We start from the raw sequence: 18380 nt of genomic DNA on the forward strand, positions 1-18380 counted from the left end.
TCACTGCGGTGGCTTCTCTTGTTGTGGAGCACAGGTTCTAGGCGTGTGGGTTTCAGTAGTTATGGCACTCGGGCTCAGTAGTTGTGGCTCGTGGGCTCTAGAGTGCAGGCTTAGTAGTTGTGGCGCACGGGCTTAGTTGTTCCACAGCATGTGGGATCTTCCCGGCCCAGGGCTCGAACCCACGTCCCCTGCATTGGCAGGCGGATTCTTAACCACTGCACCTCCAGGGAAGTCCCACCACTATGTATTTTTGAATAAACAAGATCCTTTTTTTGGATATCCCAAATTCAGCTTTAACTTGGGCAGCTAAGACCAAAATGAATTTAGAAATAGCAGTGACACACGTGCAGCCCAGAGGACCCAAAGGTCTCTACTTGCTGGCAGTGATCTGCGTAGCTTCAAGTCCACGCTGCCTGGCCTTCCTGGCTGAGGCCACTTAATTCCATTTGTCAAGTTAGTGGCCGCACACATGCCGCCAGCAGCTGTGTTCTTAGCACAGGAACCTAAGGGGGCCTTCTCTCTGTGCAAACGAGCCTTGCAGATGGTGCTGCCCTGCCCTCGTATCTGGTTCTAGTGACCGCTCCCTCACATGTGAATCCTGGCCAGGTTGGTCAAGTGTGGTTGCCTGGATGTCCCGAGGCTGGACCAGCCTGCCAGCACAATTTCACATAGGACTCCCAGCAAGTCCTGAAGTAAGCCGTTATCATAGTAAGAACAATCTTTCCACCTCCTGTTTATATACTTTTCTCACAAATGACAAAACAGGCACTAGACACACTGAGACAAGGAGAGCCAGTGTGGGACACGCAGGCAGCCAGAACTCAAATCCAGGCAGACCAGGCAAGGTTAAAGCATAGTAATAAATGAGATACAAAGTTGATGTAATTATTTAATGACACAGGAAAATAATGTTATGAAACAAGATGGTTACAAATAGTGGGTAAGGATGACTTACTACACCTTTGATAAAAAAAATGAAAAAGTATGTGTACAAAACACTGGAGGGTTATGTATCAAAATATTGGCAGTATTTACTTCTGTTCAGTGATTAAATATTCTCTTTGCTTTTGTGTACTTTCTGAAACATGATTATTTCTGAAACAAAAAAGAATAGTTACTGGAAAGAGAAACAGTTATTAAATGCCGGAAGTCCAGCAATCAAGGTCTGAAACCCGGGACATGTCTAGCTAGGGGGACAGTGGTCCAGCCCAGGTGTGGAACAGTGTATCATTCTTTTCTTTTCCTACTGCAGTGCTGTCTACCAGACTGTTTCTTCTACATTTGATACTTATATTTAATAGGAATCTATGAACATGAACTGGTACAACAGCAAAATGATGCTAGCAACTTTGGTTTTAAATAACTACAAAATGTAATAACCATTCTGTAGTTACAAAACACACTAGAAATAAAACATAAAACACACCAGAAATCAAAAGTTCCTACAACAAAAAACCCCATCTGACTAAACCACTGACTTTGTTGCTCATTCTGATGTGTGTTCATTTTCAATTTTCACCATAAATCTATTTTTGTTTCATGGATCTGGAAGAGGCAATTTTTCTCAAAAAGATGCTTTGCCTTCTAAGTACTATGAAGAGTTGGAAGGGCTCACCAAAATCCAAACCACTTCAAACAAACAAGTTTGACTGAGGAGTGTCACCATTCTCTGTGCCTTAAAAACAAAAGTCTGCTAAGTTACCAAATGGAGAACAGCAGAGTATTACACCTGTAAATGAGGCTCAAAACTCTCAGATCTCATCCCCACCCTACCCTCCATGTCAGGACTGCTGGGGCACTTTATTCAAATAACAATGACAACCCGTATTTCTTACCCTTAAAAAAGTAAAATGGAGAAAGGATCATTGTTTTAAAATCCAACATATAAAAAACACAGTGCCACCTTTAACCGGAGGTGCGTCTTAGGTATTTCCCAAAGCTCTCTGCCCTTTTACGTGGCAGCATTTTCAGGAGGGGTCAGAAAACTACTGAAGTAAGGTCCAAGAAACAACGAAAGGTCCAAGAAACAACCAAAACCAAAAAAATAAACTGAGATAATTTCAGCTGTCCAGTGTCAGCTGCCCTGTGTGGCACCTGCCCTGTGTGGCAAGCTGACACGGCACCCTAAGCCATACACATCTTCAGACGCCAGGAAGGAAAGGTGCCAAAGGAGTTACACTACAACACTAACCAGTCTGGGGAAGAAAAGATTTAAACTTAAAAACATTCTATCATCACACAGACTAAGAAGGTCCCCTGCTTCGTCCTTGGCCAATCAAGAAATACTGAACTGTTTTATATCCCCGAAGAGGAGACCCACTGGAAATGTCAGTGCCGGCGCCCCAAGTCCATTCATACTCGTTAGACAAGTCCCAAATCCTACGGCAACAACAATTCCTTTGTTAGAGCAAGAAAAAAAAAAAAATTCCATTTCAGGACAAAGGCGTGTCTTCAGTGAGAGAACTGCCTGCCGTCAGATGGTTTCCTGCTTATGTGCTTGAAGATCTTGGACTTCTCGACTTTTCTGGCTTTCTGGTAGCCGAAGCCACCGCCGCCGCCCCTTTTTTTAAGTTTGCCGTCGTTGCTGTTCACGTCTAAAGGGGGACGTTAAGGAAATCAAGCAACACAAAGACAAGGACTCCAGTCTACCGTCTGCAGAAGAACCAGCCAGCTGTACCCCAGGGGCCCCACCACCCCTCCCCAGGCCACGAACACACGCGAACATTCCAGACAATCAGCAGTGGCCACGTGACTGTGGAATAAAACTAGCAGATAGATTTTTAAGGCCAGTGTAATACTTCTATTATTCTTCCACGCAATGAAGCCGAAGAGGTAAATCGGTTAAGTGTGTAGGAACACATTAAGAAATACTCCCAGTGTCAAAACAAAATGACTTTCACCTCTGTTGGGAGCTGATTCAGAGGTGCCTGACCGAGTGGAGCTGCTCTTCCTGTCACACGGGGACTCAACATGTGTTCACAACAGCAGACACTGACTCGATGCCCACGATGCGGACGGCCACCCAAAGGTGGTCCTCCAAGTCCCCGTGGGAGTTACTACCACGGTGTTAACGAGCAGGCCTCACTCCAGCTGGCTGCTGCTTCTGTTGAAAGTGTGTAATAAAACACATATTACGTATCACAACAGAAGCAACTGGACGTGTTCCCTTTGCCTTTTATCTTGAGTAGCACTTAGGCTATTTTCTTTCGCTGGTCTTGCCATTTCCTTGCACGAAATACTTCAATGACTGAGAGGATGAAAGCCCTCTGAGAGGTTCCATCTTGTCTGCAGCTTCTTCAAGGTATCCCGCTCCTCTGTGTACCCTGTACAGTGAAGCCACACACCGCCAAGCCCCGCCCCTCTGAGCTTCTCCCCACAACGTACAACTCCCCCTGCTGTCTGCCACTCAAATTCCGCTGTCTTTTTTAAAGCCATGAACTGTCTCGCTTCTGTAGTCTCCACGCTGACAATTAACCCCTGCCCACCCCACGTGAGCACTGGCAAGAGGTCAGTGACCAGCTTGAAGGCCTGGGCCCTGCAGGCCTCAGCCAGAGCAGACACACCAGCCCAAGTGCTAAGCCCCAAGGCCCCCGGTCACGCTTCTGTCCCTTAGTGCCTGGACGAATTCATAACCACAAAGAAAAGGATACTCAAATCAACAAAAGGAGGCACCTTGAAACCAAACGACAGAGCAACCTGAGGCAAGTTTAAGTTATTAACATTAAAGATCTGTTTCAGCGAATGGGAATCATACGCTCGAATGTATGACTTATATGCTTCCTGGGCTGACTTATGAAGGAAGTAGTTCTTTTCAATCAGTTTTTCAAGCTGAAACAGAAAGAAATATTGCTTTTAATGAAATAAAAAAGCACGTCATATAAAACATTTGTTCCACTACACTTGCTCCAAGCTTTGTAATATCTGCAAAATCAGGCTGCAGTTAAGAATGACGACAAAATTCTTGTAAGATACGGACGGAAACAAGGTAGAGAGCTCTGGAATGTGGTCACCAGCGCAACAAGACACGGAAACAATCGCTCGGTCCGAACTTCTCACTTTATGAACAGGGAGACTCGGAGGACAGAGAGTGTCAGTGAGACGCTACGAAGGTGGTGCTGGGACGACCCTTCCTCCCCCTCTGCCCTGCATACCTGAGACTGAATGTCAGAAATTTTGGACCAGGAAAACTCAAATTCACTTAAAGGAACCTAGAAAACAAAAGCATGCAGGTTAGTAAAGCAGGATGGCTCTGATGCAGCTCATCAGGCACTGAAGAGACGGAAGGGGAACAGGCCTGTGGAATTCCCACGGGCCAGACACCTGCTCCCTCGTCTCCCAATGCCAATGGGACAGGCTTAACCTCCCTCTGCTGACTGCACATGAATCATGCTATGGAATCCTCTTGAAAGAAAAGGCGAGAAACTGGCAGGGACAATGAACCACTGAAGCCCTTTTCTCTAAATAAAGATCTCTGTGGATGCAACATGATGAAGCAGCTTGAAGCTTCCAGCTGAAAGAACCACTAGCCCTTCTCTCCAACACCACACTGCCCTGTGACTGGGGTCTGTGACACTAGGTCACAGTGATCACAAACTCCTACAGGAAGGATATTTCTTACCAGTCGGAACTTCTTAGATGACTGGGGAGTGCGAGACCGGTGCTAGATGCTGGGGGGAAAGAACAGCTGCCCGAGTCACGGGCCCTGCCGTCAGGGAGCCTGCCGCCTTGGGGGAGACAGGTAAGTGACGAGACAACTTGCCGAGCACCCGTGCTGGGGGTCATGAGGAGGGCAGGGCCTCCCAGAGGAGACAGCAGCTAGCGGAAGCAGAGGCTCTCTGAGAGCCGGGAAACAGGCATCTGGAGAAAACGTGCGAGGGCTGATGGCAATCCCTAGGAGCTGCTCCACGATGGGGGAGTGGGGGAAGGAAAATCCACCAGGCGACACTGTGCCAGTGAAGAGGCAAATGTTAGGCAAGACAAGGCCTGACAAGCATTCTCAAGACCTGGCAACAGAGAGGCCAAAGCCAGATGAGGGCGGACTGGAGACCAAAATCAGAGGAGTTGAAATGTAACCCACTTTTCAAAACGGCAGACTGAGGAAAGGCGACAGGCAGTAGCCACGCTGGACCTCGTGGTAGGAGAGCGGGTTTAGGGTTGAAGTTATTTTTTGGTCAGAGACTTGAGACGGTAAAGAGCGAAGTGCCAGGGAGGGACGGAGTCAACGAAGAAGGGCCCGAAGGAGGAAGAGGTAGGAGGGAATGGGCTCCCTGGGCTTGGGGCGAGGTGCAGACACGTGGAGAAGGGCTGCAGCGGGGGAGCAGGGGCAGAGATGACCGGCGTGAGGGAGCTCGCTCACAAGGAGTGGAGACGGTTTCAAACAGGGCTGCGGGGACGAGAGCGGAGACTGGGGACAGGGACGCACCCTGCGCGACACAGAGCTCAGGGACGGGGCCTCGGGGACAGTCTCCCGCTCACAGTTCCTGGGGGCGACCACGTAAATCTCATCCGCTAAGCTGCTCTAACAACTGTCCGAACGGCATGGCGACGACGCCGGACTCCTCGGACACACCGAGAAATGGTGCTTAAGGCCATGTGCACCGGTAACCAGTTCCTCCCGAGAGCAATCTGTCCCCAGCTTAAGGTTTTCCAAGTGAAGGGCTTTACCTTGGATTGCTTCAAGTAGCGAAGGAAACCCAATTCTTCAGGGCGCAAAATGAGCAAGGCATGCCCTCTGCCGTTCAGGCCTCTGGCTGTTCTGCCCACACGATGAATGTATTCCTTTGGTGGAGAGAGAAAGCCTGAGGTAACACACTGGTTTCCATGGCAACCTGTGGCGATCTGCACGTCCAGAACCTGCACGGCAGTGGACGGCAGTGTGCCAGCACAGCAGTGTGAGACGGCCCCCACCTCCACCTAGTGGCGCCACACAGCCCGTGACCAAGCTCCCCAAAGCTGGCCCCCCATTCCTTCCGCAGGGAGCGTCCCCACAGAGGTAACACAGCCATGCCCGGGGCCAAGGAAAGCTAGACAGAACATTCACATTAATTCTGTGACCTAATCAGATGACTATTAAGTGTGCTTCAACTTCAAAAGGGCTTTGGGAAACACATTTAAATGCCGGCTGATAATTTATATAATCTATTGTCTGTTGAAATACCCAATAAAACTTATTTTACTACATATAGTAAGGAATGGTATCTATCTCTGTAAGCAAATTTTATTTCCTTCTGACATCTACTGCTCTTAACCGATCCTTCCAAGCATATAACATGCCTAACGTAAGTCCCACTGACACCTGTCGAATCTCCCTGCACACACCCTCTCTGGGTCCTGCAAAAGCCCTGAACGCTATCAGCCTCAGAGAAGTCCTGCAGTCACTGCACACTAGAGGGGTATTCTGCGGAATGCGGTATTTCTCAGGGAACCTTGGGGTCATCCGGAGGGTCATACTGAACAATCCAGTCCACTTCAGGAATGTCCAGCCCTCTAGCTGCCACGTCTGTACACAACAAGATCCCCGAATCTGCATTGCAGAACTGGAAGAACGTGGTCGTACGCTTGTTTTGTTTCTGCCTTCCCTAGAATCAAAACAAAACATCCATTGGAACAGAAAACTTGAAGTTGTTTGTGGGAGGTCTCGATGTAGAATCCCCAAACCGTGGAACTATTACCCTGCTTTACTTCAAGTTCATAACCAGTCCTATTTCCTCAAGGGATGGCGTCCGCTCCTCCTTTCTGGTCCCCGCCCCTCCACCCCCAGCAAAGCTCCCTCCACACAGGGTCAGTCACCCACTATTGCCCAAACGACTTAGAACTATGTTTGGAGGAGAGAGCAATACCTCAATCCCCACGATCTATATAACTTGATAAGTGTAACCTGTTTTTAATAAATTCATCATAATCACTTACATGAATGGCCAAGACAGGCAAATCGATGTAGTTCAGCAACTCATAGTGGTATTTCACGGACTTACAGGACGAAAAGAAGACCATCAGTTTCTTCTTCCGGTTCTTCTTAAGGAATGTAAAGAGGAGGAGGAATCTCTTTTCGGAAGGACAGACAACGTATCCCTAGGAGAGGTGCAAGTGGACAGACACAGAAGAATCAAATGGACATTTTCAGCTTCATCAACTAATATAATTTGATGGAGAGCACAGATTAATACAGCATATACACTGTTATGCCTCACCTACAGCAAAATTACTGCCTTCTTTATAACAATGCATTCCTAAAATAAGACTAATTTTAACTCTTTTGATTCCTTTTATTGGCTACAATCACTGGATACTAAATACTTCCCATATTTCTGAGACTACTGGTTATTAAGTTCTTGTAATCATAATGTACCAATACCTCCGTTAACTGGAACCCTCAAAGTGTATCAATGTTTCATTTTTAGAAGGTCCTTAACAGCAAGACCTCAAATAACCACAGCTTAGGTGCACTGTCCTAAACATGATAACAAAGCTGGGTGAATATATTTTTAAAAACTCAACAACCAGTGAAAGGTTTTTAAGCTGAAGTGTTACAGGAAACAGATCATTCAGCAAAAGAGTCAACCTTAAGCTCTATTTTTAATCAAGCTAGTCTGGATCTCTGCCACCTCATTTCCACAGTGAGGCGCCTGAAACCAGCCTCTCCGCCTTCTAGCTCACCTCACATCTTAGCGCAAAAGATTATTAAACAGCAAAATGTTTTTTACTCATCTAAAATTGGCAGTGATATATTCAGTTCATTAACCCATTTGCTTTCTAGACGATCCTCCAAACACTTGCAAGGAAACACCAACGACCCTTAAAATCGAAGGTATTGACAAAACGTACCTGCTCAAGACCGTCCACGGTTGCATGAGCTTTATCGTCATCAACACCAACATACAAGGGCTCCTTTTTCAGAGAAATCCTTGCCAGGTCTTCAACTTTTCGAGTTTGTGTGGCAGAAAAGAGCATGGTCTGTCTGCGGGCTGAAACACACCCACATAAACATGACCCAGATCCTTCAGGGAACCCTTAGAATTGCTTCACAACTAAAAATGCTCTCAGTGGAACTATCAGAAATGAGAGACATGGTATCACTATAAATAGTAAGAAAGGAACATCATGGACAACTTTAGACATTTGACAACTAAGATGAAATGGACAGTTTCCTTGAAAAAGAAACTGCTAAAGCTTGCTCAAGAAGAAATAGAAAACCTGAATAGCCTTGTATCTATTAAGGAAATTATAGTTAAAATCTTCATGTAAAGAAGACTCCAGCCCCCAATGGCCTCTGCTGTTGAAGTCTATCAAACACTTATGAAAGAAATATTATCAATATTTCATAAACTCTCCAGGACATTGAAGAGAGCTTACTTCCCAACTCACACCTTTCACAAAGTTTTAGCAAAGTGAATCCAGAAATATATATAAAGGATAATGCATCATGACCAAGTGGGGTTTATTCTAGGAATGCAGGGTTGGTTAACAGTTGAAAATTAACCAATATAATTTACCATATTAACAGACTAAAGAAAAAACATCTGATCATTTCAACAGACACAGAAAAAACATGTCAGAATTTAACATTTATTTCTAATTTAAGAAAAATCTTAGCAAACTAGGAACAAAAGGGATCACCCTCAGTCTGACATAGGGCATATAGATCTAGAGCATCTACAGCTAACATCATACTTAACGGTGAAAGACTGAATGCTTTCCCACCTAAGATCAGGAGTAAGACAAAGATGTCTTCTCTTGCCAGTTCCATTCAGGATTATACTGGAGGTTCTGGCCAGCTCAATCGGGCAAGAAAACAATTAAGTGAAAAATTTTATCTCACAAAAGATATGAAAAAACCTGTACACTGAACTCTGAAACACTGCTGAGAGAAATCAGGGCGCTAATAAACGAAGATCTACCTCATTCACGTGTTGAATGACTCAACATTGTCTTCCACCAATGATCAATATTCAGTACAACCCCAAGATCCCCGGAGATTAACAAACTGATTCTAACATTCATATAGAAATGCCAAGGACAAGACCAGCCAAAACAATTTTGAAAACGAACAAAGTTGGAGGGTTAACACTACCTAATTTCAAGACTTAACAGGAGGAACTGGAAATCCATACACTGCTGATGGGGATGTAAACTGGTACAAGTTAAACATCCACCAGCCACTCCATTCCGAGGTAATCACCCAACAGAAAAGGAGATATATGCCCACAAAAAGAGTTGCAGATGGATGTTCATAGCAACTTTATTTGTAGTAGACAGAAACCGTTAACAACACAGTGGTCCATCAACAGTTAAATGGATAAACAGGTTGTGGCATATTTATACACGAGAACGTCACTGAGGAATAAAGCAAAGAACTACTGATATGTGTAACGGCACAGACGAATCACAGAAGCATCTGTTGAGCACAAGAAACCAGACAAAAAGAGAGTTACACTGCATATGAATTCATATGAATCCCTGGAAAATGCAAACCGATCTACAGTGACAGAAAGCAGACCCACAGTCACCTGTGAGAGAGAGGTGCGTGGCAGCTGTTGGAAGCGGGGGACGGTGAGAGGGAGGGATTACAAAGGCGCACAAAGAAAGTTCTGAGGGTTATGGAAATGTTCACTGTATGGATTGTGGTGATGGTTTCGAGGTGTAAACAGGACAAAAACGTATCAAAGCATACATTTAAAATATGTAGATTATTATGTTAATTATACCTCAATGAAGCATTAAAAAACTAATTGTATAATGCACTGAACCATGGTGTTTTTATAGACATAAGCAGTCTATAATGTTTCAAGTACTATAACCAAGGTATGTACCACTCACACGTAACACAGAAGGCAGCAGGTCGATGGCTACCCAGGAGATGTGAGATGGGGTGGCGGGGACGGACGGGAACAGGACGTACGTTAAGACTGTTCAGCTTGCGCCGCAGCCTCTCTAATGGCAAAACCACTGCATTAAGTCACTAGTGAGAGTGATGCTTATGTTGCAAACTACATCTGAGGGTGACCGGCACAACCACTTCACTCGCCAAATTAAAATTCTGACGTTAGTAGTTTTCATACAGGAAAAACTCTCATCTACTTCCAACAGCTACTCGGCAAACCACATGCAGATGCTACCTACTTACTTGGCAGAAGTTTAATAATTTGCTTTAATTCTTCTTCAAACCCAACATCCAAGATACGATCAGCCTCATCAATGACCAGACACTGTAGGTTTTTATACATAAACCCTGGGGTATTCTGACAAGACAAAGGACAAAGAAAAACTGTTAGCTGTCAAGTTTATGTTTCACACAGACAAAAGATGGGGACCACACAATAGTGTTCCCTTACCTGCATATGGTCCAGGAGACGGCCTGGTGTGGCCACAATGACGTTGATCCCATTGGCAAGCTTCTGTGCTTCAGCAGATCTGTTGCTGCCCCCCATTATTAACCCATACGTGTGAACATGGTGTGTCATCAGCTCCTTAAGGACACCAAAAGTCTGCATGGCCAGTTCCCTAGTAGGTGAGAGAATAAGGACTCCTGTTCCTAAAAAGCAAAACAGGATATACAGTGAAAGTCCAACTGTAGTTATCACCAGGAGTCCACCAACAGCTACAACAGACTTCCAGTGAGATACTGGCAGAAACAGTGGGACCACAGACTTACCATTCCTGGGCATGAACTTTAACTTAACAACGAGTTCAACTGCAGGAATGAGAAATGCCAGGGTTTTGCCACTGCCTGTTTTTGCAGCCGCTAGAAGATCCCTAAAAAATAAAAAGGAAAAGGAGAGAGACATTTAGTCTACTCATTCAACAAGTACCATGTACTATCACACATGTTTTAGGCACTGAGGCTAGATCATAACAAGAAAGAAGTCCCCACCTTCTCTATCACTGAAATCAATCATGTGGGTTAAATACTTAACTCAAAAATAAGAATTGTGCTAAAAACAGAAGTGAACAATTTTCTCCAAATATCAGTAAATAAGCTAAAGCCTTTAACGAAGGTTGGGTATGTTACCCAACACGGTGCAAGATCAATAGAACATAATGGTATCTTCTTTCCAAACTACTAGCACTAAAAATAGAGATACTAATGCCCAAACCTCAATGTTAATCATACCTGCCTTCCAGAAGTGGTCTGATACTTTTATGCTGAATTTCAGTCATGTTTGTAAAGCCCATTTCTTTTATTGCCTTCAGAGTGTTCTCATTGACAAGATTAGTCAGAGAATCAAACAAAGTATCCTCAAAAGCTCCTAAGGAGAAGATAGTTTATCATTAGCAAATTTATCTTTTCTTAATAGTTAATATTGCTAGTTTCCTAAATTAGTTTTGCTGATTGAAAACATTACTGGGTTGGTGTCAAGCTTAGAAGAGCTTCTTCCAATAAGAATAAACCCCAACCATTCCATAATATCAAGAAAAAAACCTTATACTTTTCAAGTTTCTCCACTGCTAATGGCTGTGTGATGTAAAGTCCAGAGCCTATACTGTAACAAAATAACAGACGGAGAGGTGGTACAGTCAAGGGACTTGTATGAAATGAAAATGCCAAGGTGGTGGGAAGGGGAGAGGGGAGAGATGGGGGTGGTTTGCTGGGGGAGAGTTCAGAGAGAAATGAAATGTTTAAGAAATGTGAAATAAAAACTGAATATGAAATCAATCAAAATAGTAACTCTCACTCCAAAAAGACAACTGAGAAGAGTCAGATGTAGCCACAGATGGTTAGACTGTACCCACAGATCAGGTGTGCTGTGGCTCTCCAGCAGGGGGAGGCATCAGGATCACCCGGGAGCTCCCCGCCCCACACGTGCCCTGGCTATAACCCAAGTTTTGGCAACCTTGACAACACTGACATTTTGGGATGGATAATTTTTTGTTGTGAGAGGCTGTCCTATGCATTATAGGATGTCCTGCAGCATCACTGACCTCTACCTACTGGATGCCTGTAGCCTGCCCTCAGTTCTGACAACCAAACATATTGGTGGCCAACCCTCATGGTTTGCCTGGGACAGAGGTTTAAGGGATGCAGGACTTTGAATGGGAAAACTGGGATGAGCTGGTCACCCTACCTGGGAGGTAAAATTACCCTGTTTGAGAACCATTGCCATAACCTTTGCAATTTTGATTATGGAGATTGGGTGCTGGGCCTCAATTATTTTAATAAACAAAAAAACCCAAACCAAATAACCCAAGCAACTGCTAGATATTTCTGGTTAGGAGCAACTGATTCTAGCCTAAACGCTTGACTTTACAGGTAAAGAAATAGAGGCTAAAGGAGGTGACTCTGGCACAAGCCCCTCAATAATGTTAATTTCACCCTTCTCTTTTAGTAACGGAGCCAGTAACGAACCTCTGGGCTCCAGACTTCCGGGCCAATGATTTTCCTACTACAACATGGAGTGAGCTTTAGAAAGTGACAAACCAAAGGAACAGAGGACCCCAAGAGCTATTCGTGTGCATGTCAAAATATTTAGTGTTAGAAATAAAGAAAAGGGAAAAACAGAGAAAGAAACAACAGGAACTAAGGCACACAATGTGGATGATAAAAATAGTTAGCTATAAATCCATTTCTTGTCAATACTTATCTTTTCCCGGTAAATTAAATGCCACAACTGAACCTTTAGATACTATAATCCAAGGAGGCATGACATTTTAGAGAAGATCTATCTGGAAAGCACTGATAGCTACCTGTCAGTCCCAGGGGCAGGCTGGGCACCACGCTGTCATCGTCCTCATTGTCTGGCTTCTCCACACTGTTTCCTGTTTCTTCAGGAGCCTGGGCACCATCTTCAGAGTCTCCTTTGTCTTCAGTTTTTGCTTTTTTGGAATCTTTGGATTAAAGGACAAACCCCTCACAAATTTTTTTCTTAAAATAAGAATACCAAATGAGACCACAAAATAAAAGATGTGTGATGCAAAAAGGCGTATTTTCAAAAGCTTAACATATTTTCAGTTTTAATTTGCTAAGAATCTCTTTTTCCTGATTAAAAAATCTGGCTATATTAAAAAACCCAGTGGGACACACAGATTTGCCAACAAACTTTATTTTTTAGGCTTCTTAATACATATTCTTTTACTGAAGTATAGTTGATTTACAATATTGTGTTGGTTTCAGGTATATAGCAAAGTGATTCAGTTCTACATACATATATGTATATGTTGACATTCTTTTTAAAAATTCTTTTTCATTATATTGACTACAGTTCCCTGTGCTATACAGTAAATCCTTGTTCTTTGTTTTATGTATGGTAGCATGCATCTGTTAACCCCATACTCCCAATTCATCCACCCCCCCTTCCCCTTTGGTAACCGTAAGCTTGTTTTCTGTCCGTGAGTCTGTTTCTGTTTTGTAAGTTCATTTGTACTATTTTTCAGATTCCACATATATGTGATATCATATAATATTTCTTTCTCTGTTTGACTTACTACTTATATATTGTACCATCTTAAGTGAGCAAGAAATTTTTTATAAGCTGAACTAAACAATTTAAGTATGTTAATCACACCCAGTTCTATAAACTTCACTGAGAAAAACAAGGGCAAGTCATTAACGTTTTTTAAAAAAACTTATAACAAGCGTGGTCTTTCCTCCTATGCCATTAAACATAAATTTTCTATAAAAGCTAATTTTGTTTTAAAGGGGAACAGAAACACAAAAGGCTCTTCTTCATGGTACTAGAGGCAGACTACAAAGCAAGAGCAACAATCTACTTAGCAGGGCGACAGAAACTGGCCTGTTCCTTGAATGTAAGTGGTGAGGGGAGGAGAGGGAAGGCCTCCTGGCTTTTCATTTCTACATCCACACTTTCGTAACATAGTCCCCTAAACTACCTTCCCAGTCTCACCTCCCATCATGCTCTTAAATGTTCCACCCTGGGCCAAATGGGTTGACTACCATGCTGGGCTTTTACAAGTTTATGGCAATTAGTGATGCTAGTTAGAACAGAATTGACCTAAACCAGAACTCAGGACTCTTTGTAGCCCAGGACTGGCCTCTTCTTTGGACCTTATTACCACCCTTCTGGGAAATGGTCAACACTGCAGGACCCACACGTTCAAAGGCCATGGATATTATCAGCTGGTCTTCAAAGCTTATTACTTCTGTTTTCCTTAAAATAGTTCTTAAAGGTTACCAATAGGATTTAAACTCCCAGCCCTGTGATTCAATGCTTGAGAGAAGAAATAATATCCACTTCCTTAGGCATACTCAGAACAAGAATCCTAAGGGCACTAATAATTTTAGAATAGGATTACAATCACTTTAAATCAAAACTGTAATGTCTAATCCTCATGCTTTTCTCTATCTTATTTCACTTTCTGTTTAAACGATTTCCCATAACTTACAAATGTATTATAGCCTGTAGGTAGCAAAAAGACAGCCATGCGTGTTTGGAAAATTCAAAGTGTCTTTCTAAATGAAACCTTTATTTCAGACAAAAGATGAATAGGATATGCTAACACAAGTGCTGGCAAACTTCTATAAAGGGCTAGACTGTAAACATTTTAGGCTTTGCAGGCCATATGGTCTCTATCACCACAAAGGCCAAGTAAAAAAATGGGCATCTCAGTGTTCCAATTAAGCTTTATTTGCAAAAATAGGCAGAAGGCTGAATAGTTTGCTGACACCTGTTCTATCCTGTCTTGAAATCTCTGCTTGCTCACATTTCAATTAAAATGCCTGTTCTTTCACCTAAGCTTATTCAATCCAAGAATCTTGCAAAAGAAAATAGCCCTGCCTCCCCAATCCTGGCCATTCTACTCACTTGGAAATTAACGTTCCATTTATTCAGAAGTTTCCTAACTGCTATTTTATACACTTTGCATATCCAAATTATCACTAAGTTGCCTTTCGAAGGTAGGAATTTATTGTAGGAAAAAGGAATGGGGCAAAAAAGACGTAAATGAGAAGAATCACTAATGCAAAGTCCTTGACACATGAAGACCCAAGAAGATAGATTCTACTACCAGCCCAGATTTCTTTAGTGTCAGTAATTCCATAATTCTCTTTGGAAACAGGTAAACATAAAATATTTTCCATAAGATCTTATGGAAAAACCCGAATGGACTTTTTGGCCAGCCCAATACTATGTCATAGTACGTTCTGTTTATCATAAAAAGCTCAGATAGTTAACTGCCAAAGAAGAGCAGTATTTTGAGAAACGTTAAACTGCAACCCCCCCCCCCCCCACCAACGTTTGCTTTAGCTGCCAGGCTAGTTTCTCGTATGCCAGTAAGTACAGAGGAGTCTTGCGTGTCATGTGGACATAAGAAGAAGAGAGGAAAAGCAGAATGAGAACTTGAAAACCTGAAGAGCTTAAGTTCAAAGAAAATACATACCAGGCCCAGTATCATCCACTATTTTTCTCTTTTTCTTCTTCTTCTTCTTCTTTTTTGATTCTGAATTGGGAGACTGCAATGCTGCTTCCCCACTGGTCAGTGTGGTAGATTTCTTGGTGGATTTTTTAACTTTTACATTTTCCACTGTTTCTTTAGGTAAGTCTCCATTTTGGGCTTCTGACCAGCCTGCATTCATAGACTGTTTCAGGAATTTTTTAACTTTTCCACCTACTACTGCTTCTTCAGAGATGTCTCCATTTTGGGTTTCTGACAAGCCCACAGTCACAGACTGTTTTAGGGCCTTTTTAATTTTTCCACCTCCCACTGTTCCTTCAGACACATCTCCGTTTTGAGCTTCTGACAAGCTCACAGCTGAGGCCCCTGTTTAAAAACAGAGCACACACAGTGACAAAGAAGGAGAGGTTTACTTGGAAACGCTGGTATCCCAAATGAGAAATGTCACGGCTTCCAGGACTGAAAGGATTTAGTTTCTACTTCCCTGTCATGCATATTAAAACAGCTTCCAATTTTACAGTGTTCTACTGCAGGACAAATAAATTAAAAAAAAAAAGGGAAAGCTGCATTGATTTTTTAACTTCAAAAACCACATCTCTGTCCGTAAGGAGTTAAAAGTCTGGATCAGGAAAACTTCAGTGAGGTTAAATAAACAAATGGGGCCAATGTTACTTACAAAATATACATTCTAATATTAGGTATTTGATATACTTTCCTAGACATCAGTGAATTGAAAACTCTGTTGATATAACCACTTATTTGTCTTGATATTTATCATATATAAATGCCTAAGACTGTCTTTACAAAAGTTTCTGTTTACACACAGAAGAAGCACCATCTTTTGTTACCTTTAACTAAGAAGTAGTTAGCAATGCTTTGTTATTCTATAGGAAATGGAAATATAAGGGAACTTCAAAAACATTATTCCTAAAACCCACACACCTCTTCTCTCCTCCAGAATTTCTTTCAATCAACTAATCTCTGCAGAAAACCAGCTAGTGTAAGGCATTATGCCTCCAACACTGCCCTAGGGGGCTTCCGAATTATACAGGACCGAAAAAGGTTATCATAACTTCAGGATGTCTGACCCACTATCAGGAAGTTAGGACTGCAAATGAGGTAGGTAAAGAAAAGTGACATTCAGGTAAAATGCTTTTCATGGAAGTCTTTAAGGATGCAAATACGTAGAAGTTCTTAAGAAATTTATAACCTAAAGTTAGGGGTGACAGGAAGACAGGGCACGAGATTACGCACATGCGTATGATATGTGCAAAAAGACACTTTGGGAGCTGAAAATGATGGAGTTCAAGAGTCGAAACAGAGGGCAGGTGCGTAGGGGAAGGCAAGGTTATCAGGAATGTTCTGTGAAGAGTGACACCCAGCTTGTTCTGAAGCAACAGAGACATGAGATAGATGATGTGAAAGGAAGATGGGGGGAGGTGAGAAAGTCCCACGTGCCTGATTGGAAATGGGGGCTGGGGATGACCCTAGAGGTGGTGAGGAAGTCAGAAAGGGAGGGTGGAAGTGGGGCAGGCTGGAAACGAACTCTAGAGGCCTCCTGCCCGAACTCTGTAGGGACAAACTGCTGCTCAGAAAGGGCAGATCGGGGGCCACGCGGAGAGTCGGCATCTGCGCGGGGCCCGACGGGAGGCCGCGCCGGGCTGCCTTTCCACGCTCCGCAAGCACGCGCGCTCTGCGGGGACGCTGCCAGCGCTACCTCGGGGCCGCAGGGCCTCCCCACCAGCGCCGCTCGGCCCCGCGGCCGCCGCAGGGCGCCACGGCCCACGTGCTGGCTCCCTCCGCAACCCAGGCCGCCGCGAAGCTCAGCGCATCTCACCCTGGAGCTTTAGGTTTCGCTGTCGCAATTTGAGGTTCCGCTTCTCGATCTTCTTGCGTAAAAGTTTCATCGGTAAATGAGACATGTTGTCGGTGAAGCGCCTTCACGGCCGCGCCACAACCCGGCTTCTCTGCTCTCCCCGGTGACGTTACTTCCTTCCCGGCCACAGGAGCTCAGTTCAGCCAGCCGGAAATACGTCACAGGAGCGCTCGCGGTCGGCGGAGCGGAAGTGGGTCCGGAGCGGAAATGCTTCCGGGCGCGTGCGCCGTCTTACCCTGGGAGAACGGATTCTCTGCAGCGCCGTCTAGGGGAACGTAGGCCTGGCTCTGCACTGTGTTCCTTCCCGGTGTGCCCGAGCCTGCAGAGCACTGGGGACATTTGGTAGTGTGAGCTTCTCCGGGGGAAGTGGGAAAAATCAAGGCCGAGGAGAGGGCCTTAGGGAGTCTCCATTCTTATGTTCCTACCCTCTTTGGATCCTGGACGATGTAAGTTGAGTAGTACCTGAATTTCGTATATGTGTGTTTTCAAACTTGTTTGATCGCTCTCCTTAGTGAGAAATACACTTTCCATGTCACTTGCTACCCAGTAATCCACACATAAATATAACATTTCTCAAAGCAATACCCTAATTCTTGTTTCACTTTGATGTTTTTCCTTCGATACCATTCATCCCATCCTAAATTCTGAGTCCGTTAAATATTCTGATTAGAATGCATTTAAATTGATTTTACTAGTCTATTAAAGGATTGGCTGCAGTTTGAAAAATGAAGGTTTATAATCCCCAAAGCTCATACCCACAGACCCTTCAGAAGTCAGGACAGAAATTACAATCTGGCTGGCCAGTAGACATTTTTGTGTGTGTGGAAGAGGGTACGTTAAAAAAAAAATGTTATCAACATTAAAAATTTGGGATAGTTCTTGTGGAAATTCACATTTTTCTTTAAAAATTGGTCCTAATGGGCTCAAATTCCCCTTGGCAATAATCAATTTGAGCTGAACGATAATTGGAAGGGTTAATGAAAGCTAGAATAATTTGTTCACTTGGAGTGGCAGAGCATGAGCTCATAGGGATTAGACATAATCATAGGGAAGAAGAGAAAGGGAGAAAACTTGGGAGGGAGTTTAAACAGAATGTAAATAAACTGACTGAGAAATCACATTGAATTGGACTAGAAATTGAGACAAACCATGATGTGCT

The 18380-nt window shown here is 43.7% G+C and overlaps 1 protein-coding gene across 2 annotated transcripts; it reads right to left on the reverse strand.

Moving 5' to 3' along the window:
• Positions 1-1288: 1288 nt before the first annotated feature.
• Positions 1289-17358, reverse strand: DDX18 (DEAD-box helicase 18). Of its 2 annotated transcripts, XM_036858146.1 has the most exons (14): positions 17183-17358; positions 15331-15711; positions 12682-12822; positions 11111-11246; positions 10652-10752; positions 10332-10531; positions 10124-10238; positions 7825-7964; positions 6910-7071; positions 6426-6578; positions 5665-5778; positions 4152-4208; positions 3651-3828; positions 1289-2594 (listed from the first exon to the last, which is right to left on the reverse strand). In XM_036858146.1, the coding sequence occupies exons 1-14, from the start codon at positions 17265-17267 to the stop codon at positions 2452-2454; spliced, it is 2106 nt and encodes a 701-aa protein (XP_036714041.1). In that variant the 5' UTR covers positions 17268-17358; the 3' UTR covers positions 1289-2451. The 2 variants fall into 2 exon arrangements, with proteins under 2 accessions (XP_036714041.1, XP_036714042.1); XM_036858147.1 differs by lacking the exon at positions 4152-4208.
• Between the last annotated feature and the right edge of the window lie 1022 nt (positions 17359-18380).

This window comes from Balaenoptera musculus, chromosome 7 (genome assembly GCF_009873245.2).
Source record: "Balaenoptera musculus isolate JJ_BM4_2016_0621 chromosome 7, mBalMus1.pri.v3, whole genome shotgun sequence".
Lineage (NCBI taxonomy): Eukaryota > Metazoa > Chordata > Mammalia > Artiodactyla > Balaenopteridae > Balaenoptera > Balaenoptera musculus.